Source organism: Leptosomus discolor, chromosome 1, assembly GCF_034619465.1.
Source record: "Leptosomus discolor isolate bLepDis1 chromosome 1, bLepDis1.hap2, whole genome shotgun sequence".
Lineage (NCBI taxonomy): Eukaryota > Metazoa > Chordata > Aves > Leptosomiformes > Leptosomidae > Leptosomus > Leptosomus discolor.
This window is the reverse complement of record NC_141391.1, coordinates 160,874,149-160,887,343: the sequence shown is the minus strand read 5'-3', so window position 1 is coordinate 160,887,343 and position 13,195 is coordinate 160,874,149. Positions and strand designations below refer to the sequence as shown.

Genomic DNA, 13,195 nt, shown 5'->3' with positions numbered 1-13,195 from the left:
GCAGACAAACAAAGCAAGAAGGGGGGAAAAAAAGGACCTTTAATGCATTTGGCTGTGGAAGGTGGAGGTCTGCTGGGAATTATGGAGGGGTAAATTTCACAGGAACTCATGCAGTAACTTATTAATGGAGCTGCAGATGCTGACAGGCATACCACCAAAATGAGATGCTCTTATATCAATTTAGCTTTTAAGGTTTATCAATTTAGCTTCAGTAAAATAGAGCAGTTGAAAAGTGGGACTACCAGTAATATGCAGTAGTTTAATGTGAGTATTTGGTATATTGCTGCTGTTAAATCCGCACATGTTTTATGCGACCAGGGCATTGATGCAGTGGTGACAAGGGAGAGCCGCATGCTTCCAAAGATGCCGATGAGCGCAGGGGCTGCAGGAGCTGCGTTAACAACACCCAGCCCAGGAGGAGCTTATCTGAAAGGTGGTCAAATGTGCTGCTGACCTCGAGCTTCACCTTTGAGCTGTGCAGGTGGCCTGTGTAGGGAAGAAGTCTGTGCTGGTTCATGGTTACAGCAGGAATTTAGTAAACATACATTAGCGGGAAAGCCTGGGGGAAAGAAGCTTTAAAAGGATTTTGTAACAAAGGGGAAATCTTTCTTGAGATACTTGACAAATTCACTGTGTATAAACCACCTTTACGCTGGCTTACATGGGAATGCTCGAAAAGTTAAGCGTAAGTGAAGCAGGTAGTGGCAATAACATATGCTAGATGTCCATGTAACCTCTTGTTCTGGGATGAAGTGGCTTTCAGGTGCATTTTGAAGTTGCGTTTAATGTAGCGTAACTATGGGCTGCTGTGAGAAGAATAGTTCCCCTCTTCTCTCTGCCCTGGCCATATGTTCAGCCTCCTTGCTGCTTTGGGCATCATGCTTAGGCAGATATAAAGCGAGACAGTTCAGTTTATGACCAAACAGATGACTATTGTTTGGATTAATTTTCTGGCTATGGCCGTGGCATGACTAGATCTCACAACAGCCGGGGAGGGAAGCAGAGCCACCGCTTCTGAGGCCAGTTGGTAGTTTATCATATTAGGTGGTACATGAAACTGCACCTATACTTCTCAATAGCTTGTTCCTCTCCATAAGGTGAAGTCATTTTACTTATAAATGTGTCTGCTGCTTAGTTTAGTGTGCTTTAATTTATGTGCATCGACCTCTACCAGCTCTTCTTAGCTTTCCAGAATATTGTCCTATAGATCTGGCTTTAGATCATCTTTTCTGGCCATATGTGCCTCGTAGGCCATTATGTCTCACTCAGGTGCCTCTGTTTTGAATGACATAATATTTTCATCACGAAGGCATGAAGAGATGAAAACGGCTGAGTCCTTCTCACTGTCTGACTTAATGACTGTCATTTAGAAGTCAGTAAACAAAATAAAATGGTGTCTTTTAACAGAGCTGAATTTATCAGCTTCTGGCTATTGGTTTTCTTGATGCCTTTGTTCATTAGATTAAATATATTAGTGCCTACTTTTTTTTCCCCTCCCCATTAATATACTTTCACAAAATAATCAGTTGCCACTTTTTTTTTTTTTTTTAATTATAAGCAAAATAGGTTGGGCTTTTCAAGTTTTTGAGTGTACAGCCATGTGGCTTTTTCCAATCTTGCAGTCATTTTTGTGGCTTTTTCATGTTCCCTTTTGAGTTTTTTAATTCCCTTTTTAAAATTCACATGTGGAAGCATGTACCTTATTTTTCATCTGGCCAATGCCACTTACCAAAGTAGCAATGCAATGCTTCTCACATCCTACTTGTTGATAATAGATCCAAACAACTGTAGTCACTCTTCGTACCAGGCTGCTGCACTTGTGATTTGCTTCTCCATGACCCTCTGCTCCTTTCCAGAACCTTTGCTTTCCAGGACACATAGTGGAGGCTTCCTTGAAAATGGAAAACTCCTCTTGGAACAAATGAGTAGCAGGAGATAGGAGAATGCATTGCTGGAATGGAAAGTAACTGTGGGAAGAAATCTGTGTTTCTGAACCGTTGAATTTCTGTTCTCGAGTGTGTGCCAAATCAGTCACAGATTTCCTCCACCCTGAGAGCAGCTTGATATAATTTTATTGCTGTGTTACTGAGTCCTGGCACTCAAGTCACAGATGAGTCCTGTTTACCTCTGCTGGGGTTGTGCTCGTCTCATCCCCTGTCTTCTGTGCTGCGTTCTGACTGTACCCATGATAGGCCAGTGGCAGTGAAAATGTGACAGGACTGAGACATTTAGCTGCTTGCATTAAAAAGAGCCCCAGGAGGAGCTCTGGTTTTGTGTTTAAGTATGCTGTATATGTCTCATCCCCCACCTTTACTCCATAGTCACGTCCAAATGCGCGGCTCCTCGCTATGGTTTCTGCCAGCTCTGCAGTTCTTTCCGAGGCATTCAGCGTTCTCCAATTGATTCCAGATGTGCTCTCCCTTTCCTGGCGCTTTCTCCCTTCCTCCTCCTCCTCCTGCACTGGCAGCAGAGGCAGGGCTGCTTTTTTTTTTTTTTTTTTTTTTTTTTTCCTGTGAGGTGCTGGAAATAATGCAGGTGGGCAGGAGGACTTTACTGCTGGTTACTGAAACTGGGGGAATTGAAGGGGCCTGTGTTAAGTGCTGTATAAGTGAAGGTGCCTGATGGGGCTTTGAGGTTTGTCCACCCTCCAGGAGCCAAGTCAGCTCAGAGCGGCACCTCTGCATAGCTCAGCACTGCCTTCAGCGCATTCCCCTTACAGCAGAGGAGAGTGCGACAGGGAAGTCTGATGCCAAAAATCTTCAAAATCCTTCTTAGAAGAGCATGGGATATATAGAGAGATCTGGAAGAGTCTATTACAGATAGCTGCATCATGTAGTAAGGGCTTTGAAAAATTCTTGTGACTAAAGTAGATACAAATCTTTCTGAGGGGCCGAATGATCTCCATGAGGATTTAAACGTTCAGGAAAGCAGTTTGAATTCTTGAGGTTGCAGGAATAACCCTCCGCACTCTCTGAAATTTGGTGATGTGCTTGCAGATACAGGGTGATAGTCCATTCGCAGAGCAGGGACACGGGATGAGAGATTGCTTATCAGTCCAGCTGAGGTACCTGATTGGGGTTGGAGAAGCAAGTACTGTTTTTTTAGAAATATGTCACCTGGAGAGCTACTGTCTTCCTTGAAACAAAGCTGTGTGAAGTGAGCAATCTGACTGTGGAATTAGCTGAGGCGACAGTCGCTGTGACACTACCTTGACAGCCTGGTCAAGAGTTAGTACGGGACTGGGTGGGATTTTTCTTCCCTGTTGCATTTCTATGTTCTGCAGCCCTTCTTTCACTGAGCAGCACCAGGAACCACTGGTTAGTGGACAGGAGTAAGGCAGAGGACCAACACAGGCGGATACTCTGTGCCGTCTTAGAGTCATGTACAGGAGTGTGCAGGTGCTCTGGTGCAACCAACCATGGGCCACTCCTGAAGGAGCAGTTACCACACTCCTTCCCCCACCGCCGGCCTCTGGTTCCTGCTGCCTCCCTGGATGGTGAGGATCCACAGTCATGCAGCTGTGAGTGTGATTGGTTTGCCGATCCGCTGAAAAGCTAATCACGGTTAGCTTGGATTACACATACGTGACAGATCTGCAGCGCACCATTTCCTAGCTATGATTCATTTGAATTCTGGTCCGAAAGAAGAAACTTAACCCTGTTCGCCCGACAGTCATCTCGCCTGTGTGGGAGATGCTTCTGCCACTCTGAGTGCCTGCTGGATTAACGTACGACTAGTTCTGTAGTCTTTATTTTCATACTGATTTGCTGAAAGCTAGCTGTCTTAAGGAAATATTTTTTTTCACCCAAAATGTTTGTCTGTGAATGTGAATTGGAAAATACTCACTTGGAATGTTGCAGAGGTGGGAAGAACACAGCCAGGGTAGGTGCTAAAGGACCGATCTGGAACAAAAAAATCGAGCCTCAGCCTTTCTCTTACTTGCTGGCTTTGCTGCTGAGGACATATCCACCGTGGTGACTTTTTCCTTTGTTCCACACCCCCACCTCCGTCTCCCCAATAATTCTCAGAGGTAGTTTCATTCCTAATATGGAATGGAAATAGATCTTGAGACCTCGATGTTGTCTCTTGAAGCACAATTCTCTCGTTCTAATCAACCCCAGAGAGCGTGAGTTGATTGAAAGCATTTGTTGGGACGCCTTCATGCCAGTAACATTTAACTATTTTTTTGGAACAGGGGATAATGTAGATTTCAGGAGCAGTAAAGCAGTGCTTTTTTTAAAACCCAAAAGGTACGTTTCAGGCTGGTAAGTAGATATGGCTCTGGGCCTTAATAGTATTGCATAACTCTAAAGCTTTGGCTATATCCAACAGGAAACCTTTTTGCAGGTTGCCCAGGGGCTTCTTAATTAGGAGTGTACCCATTCAGCACCAAGAGCCTGCGTTTGTGCATTGGGATAGAGCAAAAGTTGACCATTACTGGAAATAATGACAGCATGGGGATGAGTGAGTGCTTCCTGTGTGTAAGAGTGAGATAAGACTATAATTTTCTTTCATCCTTTCCTACAAAAGAGGGGCTTGAACTTCTTCTCCATAAAGTTCTTAAATGCATTTTAGAAAAAAAAAAAAAGGCCAGCTGTTTTATTTTACAGCACAGTTTTTGGTGGCCTGGAATGATAGTGTGTATATTGGAAGATAACTTGTTCTTCCCTTGCTTTACACATCTAGGAGAAGGAAGGACAAGATTAGATAATCTAGTGCAAGCTTGCACCAGGAAGTTGAAGAAAACATGCCTTTAAATGGTTAGCTAGGTGCAAGCTTGAGTGCACCACTTTTAAATTTTTTTTTTCTTCCTGATAGAAGATTTGCTTATTTAGTGTTAAGTTAACCCAATGCAAAAAGCATTTCCTAAAATGTTTACATCCAATTTAAATTAAAAAAAAAAAAAAAGAACGAATACATAGAAACTTTACTCTGTTTTAAGAAAACTAGCATAAAGCTCCACCAAACTCTTGCAAAACCACCTATAGGTAGAGCAGTGCTTTTGGGAGAATTCAGGAAGAATTACTCGTATGCCCATGGTAGTAGAGTCAAAATCCACCATCCTTTTCTTTTACTCCAATATGTCATAGATCAAATGAAGCTCCAGATGTGCAGATGAAATACAAAACCTCTTACTACTGTGGTCCTCTTCAAGGTACATTTATAATCAACCCACATCAAGAAGAAGAGAGTTGATTTTTATCAGTGTGGGTCGCCAGACAGACAGACATGTCAGTCTTGCTGTCTGGAGAACAGAAATGCCTTTGTAGTGTGGACTGTGGGTGTCAGGTTAGGGTCACGTAGCCCTCTGAATCCAGGAACAGGTTTGTACAAAGAAGAATACAAGACAGTTATATCACAGAATGTTAGGGGTTGGAAGGGACCTCGAAAGATCATCCAGTCCAACCCCCCTGCCAAAGCAGGACCACCTAGAGTAGATCATGCTGGAACACGTCCAGGCAGGTTTTGAATGTCTCCAGAGAAGGAGACTCCACAACGTCTCTGGGCAGCCTGTTCCAGTGCTTTGTCACCCTCACAGTGAAAATTTTTCCTTATATTAATGTGTTGCATATATCCGTTTCACCTCCAAACTTCCTTTCTGTAGGCATTTTACCCACTCTTCCCATTCAGAAACTGATCTATAGTGAAATGACTGTGACGAAGAAAGTGTTATACTGCATTTTTGGGGTGAAGAGCTTGTAGGATGTTTGTGAGCACCTGCAGGGTTCACATGGCCAAGTAACTGTTTTGGCATGATTGGGGAGTTGCAAAGCCATCGTTTTGTCATCCTATACATCACTTTGCCTTGTGTTTGAGTATCTTCATGACCCTAAATTGTGCAAAAGCACAATTTTTAAAATGAAGGCTTAGGTTCCATGTGCTACTACTGTAGGTTGGGGATTATCTCTGGTGTAATGCCCCAGCCTGTGGTTTTCTGGAAGGGATAATGCTCGAGTTCCTGCTGGGTCTTGGAGCATCCCTCGCACAGCTTTGTATCCATTCCCGTTTGCGAAGAAACTGCTCGCTGATACGTTTGTTATCAGCGGGCAAATTCTGGGATTGCCTGGGGAGAGGGTTAATGCAGGCCGGAGGCTGCAGCTCCCTGACAGCTTGAACTCATCCAAGTGCTGTGGTGCCCGTGGCCCTTCCCTCTGCAGCTTCTCCACCCCCTCTCCGTTCTGGCTCCGGTTCTCCTCCAGCTCCTTGCCAAGCAGTTTCAGCACTCTTAGCTGGGAACAAAACTAACCTGACAATAAAAAGTGAGTTCGTTTTTGGGTTTTTTTTTTTTGGTTTTTTTTTTTTCCCTGGGATGTGTGCTGAAAGGGCTCAGCGGAGTGCCGTGGCTGGCAGGGGAGAGAGGGCAGGAGCACACAGCTGGAGGTGGGACGGTGGCGGTGGCTCCGGCCAGAGCCCCTCTGGAGCTGCAGCTGACAGCGTGAGTCCCCCTGGGGCTTCTGCAGAGGATCACTGTGAGGGGAGGCTGTGTTGGAAGGGTCTGGGAAGGGGAGCCTGCCATAGCCACCTTAATTGGCGTTCAACTGTGAGAAGGTGGTGGTGGGGAACTCCAGCCCATGTTCCTTATTACTGTTATTCTTCTGCTCCTGGCAGCAGCGGTGTATGGTGGGCCCTTTGTCCCTTGTGTGCATAAAGCCGGGGAGCAGCGCTGGCCTCTTCTGCCAGAGCCTCGTGTCACTGTTGCCTCCCCGACGGGAGGCTGTGACCTGGGTTGAAGGAGGGACGGCATGGTCCCTGCATCCCTCTCGCTCACAAGGAGAGGGATGGTGTGGTCCCCACATCCCCCTTGCTCACAAAGATCCCTTTCATACAAAGAGCTGAGGGCGGGCAGCGGCTCCAGGTTGAATGGTCACGCCAGGCTCTTAAGATCTGAGCTACAAACATTTTTGCTGTTTACGAAAGAGATTAGGTTAGCGCAGAGAGCAAACAGTCGTAGCCTGAAACACACTGGGCTTCGCAAACAGGTTAATTGCCTCCGTTAGCTGCAAGTCAGTTGCTTCAAGGTTTCATAAAATGAGTTCGGTGAAGGCATATGTATTACAAACCCCATTCCACTAATGGGCATATACTCACACCTATCCCAGTGATTTGGGAGTTAGCAGAGTTGAAAGGCATATTTAAGAGACTATTTGATGTTTACATGCTGTAACATTTCTCTGCACCCTTCTCTGCTGCTTATGACTCGCAGTAGGGTTATGGACAGCACAGACCATTTAGCTCGTGGCAGCTTGCATGGAAATGTCTATATAGAAATAGTACCAGTTTAGCTTTACCAGGATTATAATTTTTATTTGGTTGGATATGCTTTAATATCTATGCATATTAGGGCGTGCCAATACTGAAGGGATCTGGAGGTGTATTCCTGTAAGGCTCCTTTCATATCCCTGTAATTGCACCCGTTTCTCTAATGAGCAAAACAAAACCAGACCTTCACAAAATAGACTGATCTTTGATAGTTTTATGGAAGTAAGAGGCCTTTGTGGTCGTTTCTGGTGCTCACTCTCGGTGCTCCAGTGCCGTGATCTTGGATCACCACCTGCTGTCTGCTGAAAGAATTCATCCCATGTCGCATTTGCTGAACCACATTGTTCCTTGCTGAGACATGGTCCGCAGCTCCCACCCTTCTGCAAGGTACCCCTGTGTGCGGTTACTTACTGTTCCTCTGCTTAGCTTGGAGCTATAAAGTTTGTTAAGTAAGTTAAAGCTGCATTAACTCTTAGAAATGTGTCCCCATTAGGGATTTTTCACTGGTTTAGGTAATTTGTTTTTTAAACAAAACGTGGGATGGGTTTATGCTGAGCTGTGTAGGCAAAACCCTGACTTAAGGAAAGAATTTGGCATCTGTGAGGATGTGACTGGACCTTTGTAGGGTCAAGAATAGGGTCTTGAAGGGGGAGCCCAGACAGGTAGCCTGTATCCCTCTTGTGCCCTGAGGGCTTGGGTGCTGATGAATCAGATGTCAATGTTTTGCAAGAGGGGGAGCTGGTTTGAATTCCTGGCAGATGTGGATGGGTGATTTCTGTGGGAGCAGAGCAACAGAATGAATAAAAAACATAGGAATTGCTGGTTTTCTTTGAATTATAGGTTACCATACATTGTAATTAAGTTTTTTCCCTTTTTTATTTATTCATTTATTTATTTATTTATTTTAAGGAGCATGTATTAATTACACTGAGTTCCAGTTGCATTGAACAGCCTTTCCCAGTTTGGTGAGCATGGGATGGCAGTTAGCATGGATGGTGCATGGCTACGTTTCAGTTAACCTGAAATTGCCAAAATTATTCCTGTAGCCAAATGTTCTTCAAGGTCCCCTTCTGGAGACTGCCAGCCATCCTGCATTGTATCAGAGAGAAGTGTCTGTCTGTTCCTGAACATTATCTAAGATTCGTTTCATGCCATCACACAAGTTGAAGACAGCAATAGCGTTTGTGGGGAGCTGCAGCTGGGCTTCCCTAGTGCTGTGATGGCATCCTTGCATGTGTTTGAGGATGATGACTGCTCTTGGACATATCCATCTCAGTCTGTGGTTGCATTTGAGTCAGTGTTTAAGAGAATGTCGTGAGCTAAACCAGGCAGGCCTGGCAATGCAGTGAGGTAGGTTATCAAGACTGGATAGAGAAAATACTTTCAGTTGAGTCTGTCCTACCTTCACCAGAAAGTTTGGGGGTTTCTCCATGTTCTTTGTACCTCCTGAGAGGTGGAAAAGTAGTGCCTTGGTCTGCAGGATTTTCCCAGGTCATTTAGAAGTAGGGAAAGGAGTTCAGGTTCTATATATTTGAAGATAAATGGGATTTTTTTTTTTTTTCTTTTCTGTGTTAGTTCTTGAAAATATGAAGTGTTGTGTCAATGTTGAAATTTGGTAGAATAACAGAAGAGGTGGAATCTCCTCTGGGTTTGGAGGATATCAGTATTCTGTGAAACCTGCAGAGATCTCATCGGGAGTCCTTTTCTGTAGACACTAGTGAAACAGAAAAAAAAAGTAATTCTGAAGCATCAAAGGAAATTAAAATTACAAAAAAAATTCAGACAGGAAACGTGTACATAATCATATCAAGAGAAAAATAATTTGAGATACAGATACTCCATGGAATGATGAAACCTGGACAAGCATAATGGTGATAGATACACAGATAACCTGAGACATTAAATTAAGGATACATTTATAATAAAAGATTCAATGTTTGCATGTTAGCGTGATTGAGGGGGGGTGGGGGGGGGTGACAACGGTATTAAAAACATTTCATTCTGCAGCAGAAATCCCTTATTTGAAAATCTTAGGGAGGTCAGAGAGCAGTAATAAATAAAGTTACTAGGATATTTTGGCTTGCGAGATGTGATTAAGCTCAAAATAAATATGTATTATCAAAATGCCACAAGCAACAGAAGAGAGAGCGAACGTTTTTCATCCTTCAAACATTTGTAGATAATTGAAGAAGGGAGAGAAAATATTTAAAAGGTTGAAATGCGTTTAAACTGGAAGGAACAGTATTAACTGAGGGGTAGAAATGTTGAAAATAAGATTATGTAAGGTTTATGGGCTGGCATTTTAAGTAGTCTGAGAGTGAGATTAAACAAAACACTGGAGTATGTCCTTTGGGGAGCAGCCCTGCACTGTTCAGAGGACAGCAGAATAGGTTTTGTTTGTGGCTAATTAGCATTCTCTTCCTCCTATCCGGGGTACTACTGGCTTGTAAATCTCGCTTGTTCTAAGAAATTTGAAATAGTTTCTGCTACTGCGTCTTTCCTGGGGTTACCCTACAAATTTTTGAAAACTAAAAAACCAAAACCAAACCACTTTCATATTTAACTCCTATTTTAGACACAAGATAGGGGCAGACGGTGTGGACTGTGGGAAGCATGCAGACAATTGTATATAATAAAATATTGTAAGCAGAAGAGCTGGAAAAGGAGGCAGCATGTGGATGGAGTGGAGCTGTCATGACAGGGGATAAATAGATCGAGTGGGTGAGCAATGGGGTTGCTGATAGCCAGTTTGCAGTGGGATAGCCATCGTTCAGCCTCGCCTCCCTCCCGTTTGTAAAACTCGCCCTGCAGATCTTGATGATGGCTGAGGTCGAGTCAGAAACTCCCTGCTTCAAAGCCAGGAATGGCAAGGGAGTGAGCAGCAGTGGAGGGCTGATGGAGCTGCCCTCCTTTTGGGGAGGGGGGAAAACCCCCTGTCCTGCTTTCAGAAAATGTGCTCGCTGCGTGAAAACCCTTTGCAGAGCTGCTAGCACGCGACACGGGGCTGCAACTGCTCGGGGGAGCGCGTGCAAGGAACCGAGCACCGGCCGTAGCTGGCGTGCTTGCCTGAATTTTGCTTTCCCAAGATAAGGCTGCGGAGTTTTGTGTTTCTGCAGGCAGCAAGGCTTTGCAGCAGCTGGACTTTAGTTAATGAAACCGTCCGTCGTTCGGCGCGGGCCAAGGCTGCAGCTCAGGTCCGCTAAGTGGTATTGAATGCCCTTCCTTCTCCTTCTCCCCAGCTGCGGGAGCGCGTGGCCACGTGGCCCCTGGGGAGGCAGGCCAGATAGACTAATGTCAGAGCAAATTTGGGATTCAGCCAGTGTCTGAATGACCTGGTGCTGGCTGGAGGTACGCTGCATTTATCATTGTTGCCTTCGCCCGGAAGGGAAAGCTGCAGGTAGGCTGATAAAAGGACTGAAAGGTTTGTCCGGCTGCACTGGAGGTCCGTCAGCCCCTGCATGCTCTCTGCTGAAAGGCTGCTTGGTAATTCCTACTCTGACTTTTCTGTCCTCAGGATAAGGTCTGCTTCTTTTTTTACTCCGTTGATTTAAGCATGCTGGTGTCAGAATAGGCTCAAGCACCTCTGGGCTTTGTGGGGGAGGACCCAGGGCTGGAACAGCAGCCAAAATTTAAAGTCAGGATTAGTCTGTTGACACGCACATAAATCAAACAGCCCTCCTATCATAAATCTTTTCTGTGGATTTTTTTTCTGCTGCGGCGGTGGAAGCAGTAGGAGCAGTGCAGCAGCCTGGGCTTCCCAGGGTTGGGTTTCAATGTCAAGGCTGTTCTCCTTCACCCCAGGTGGCTGAATGCAGCTCCCTGCTCCCCCCTCGGTGAGATCCCTGCAGTGGCTGCAGGACTGCATGCTTTTGTGTTTGCTTCGGGGGGTTTTCAGGCATGGTGGGGTAGTTCTTTTTCTGTCTTTTGGGGATATCTTTTGCATGGTCAGCTGTCTGTTTCTGAGTCATCTGGTTGGCATCAGCTACATCTAAGGCAGTGCTAAAAGCTGCTAAAATGTCCACTGTCCTAGTGTAGAGGTCTCTGTGGGATACCCTAAGCTGAGGGAGGAGTGGGTAATTAATGCATTGTGTGATGGTGGTGATGCTCGGGACTGGTGCAAGCGTGCTCCAGGCTTGTGTTCTTGACTCAGGTCCCACAGCTCTTTGGTGTCTTCTGCACAGTCAGCACAAAGCAAATGGGATATTCCACTGTCTGGGACCTGAGCACCTGTCCTCTGTACTCGGTGCTGCCAGAGCAAAGGAGGGGGCTGCTGCACAGATTCGTTTTAAAATCAGTACTACTTTTCTCTCACTGCAATGCAACGTAGAAGAGTGTGCTCTGAACCACACGATCTGCTTGCTTGTGAGCAGAGCCATGAGGGTCAGGCTGGAGGAGTTGGACCCAGATATGGTACTTCTAGGCATATTAAAGAACCCTGTTCTTCTGTCTGTGTTTCCTTCTCCATTCCAGTGTTTCAGTGCCTCTTCCCCTTTCCAAAATAATGCTTTACTGTGCATGAAGCCTTGTGTGAGATTACAGGGGTATGCAATTTGCAAGACCTATAATTTGTTCTCCATATGCCACCTGATAGCAAGAAAGTCGCCCGAGAAAGGTTAAGAAAACAGTGTCGTGGCTTAGAGGAGCAAGGCATGCTCTTTCTGATAGAGAAGATAATAGAAGACTGTGCAGTATTGTGGTGGTGGTGGGTGGATTATCCACGTGAACATGTGTGTGCATGTATCGTTTCTCAGGCTGATGTTTTGATCTATCTTCTGTAGTATAAAGCTGTTTTCTCCTTTTCCGTTTCTTCAGGGTAACCAGGAGCCAGCAGCAACTCCTGATGCAATGGTGCAGCCATTCACCACAATCCCATTTCCGCCACCCCCACAGAACGGGATTCCCACAGAGTATGGGGTGCCACACACTCAGGACTATGCAGGCCAGACCAGCGAGCACAATCTGACGCTCTACGGAAGCACGCAGCCGCATGGAGAGCAGAGCACGAACACGGCCAGCACGCAGAACGGATCTCTTGCAGTAAGTGCGGAAGGGTGCAGAGCAGGAGAGCAGCACAGTGATTCGGGAAGAAGCAGCTGTTGATTAGATTGCTGACTGTTCCTAAGTATGTAGTGAATCAGCGGTAGACTTGAAAAGGACAGAATTATAAACAAAACATAGCTTCTGACCTTCCAGTACTGGGTTCCTGTCTTTCCCCTTGTGCATGTTCGCCTCATAAATACGTGTCTGCAAAGAGCGGTAGCACTTGGGATCCCAGTGTTTTTACCATGGTGGCGTTGCCCGAAGATAGTCCTTTACAAAAGTGTTAATTACCTTGTCTTAATTGGCAGGCAGTTCAAATAAATGCGATGGAGGCAAATTCTGGAAGGCTGACAGTCAAAGGATTAGAGTGAGCACATGCATTGTAGGTGTATGTGGTTTTGTTTTCAGGAAGCTAGCAGAGTAGAAAAATACTTTTCTTTGACTTTCTGAAGATCACAGGGAGCTTCAGGGGCAAAGATAGGAGAGGACCTCTCAGCTACTGGGCATCCATTTGCCAAACAAAGATTTTCACCTTGTATTTTTTTTGCTTTCTTCTTCCTATGGCCTGGAACTGGCACTGGGCAACATGCTGGCAGATTATCCCAGGAAAATCTTTATCCACCTCTTAAGCCACTTGTTAAGACTTAACTTCCTAATAAAGAGCCTTATGGTGAGAGCCTTTGGTGCTCAGGGGCGGATTTAATCTGTTAATGCTTTCAGTTTTACTTGTAGTTGGGTGTTTGGATCATAGAGATTATTTTTGCCCCATAAATACTGAGTGAATTCAGTGCCAACGACTGGAAGAACTGGTGGTGCCAACTTGAGTGTGTGTAGTTCCCAGCATGCACCTCTGCTCCTTCTGCAGTGGGCAGTGGCTGCGTGGTTGACACCACTG

General features: G+C 45.3%; 1 protein-coding gene across 3 annotated transcripts in view; it reads left to right on the top strand.

Annotated features, from left to right (window-relative positions):
* The window catches only part of RBFOX2 (RNA binding fox-1 homolog 2), a 169,333-nt gene that overhangs the window by 101,498 nt on the left and 54,640 nt on the right, over nucleotides 1-13,195 (top strand). For all 3 annotated transcript variants that reach the window (XM_086468718.1, XM_086468726.1, XM_086468735.1), the window contains exon 3: nucleotides 12,073-12,297. In XM_086468718.1, coding sequence (XP_086324844.1) covers nucleotides 12,073-12,297 — 225 coding nt within the window. The remainder of the gene's footprint in view (nucleotides 1-12,072; nucleotides 12,298-13,195) is intronic.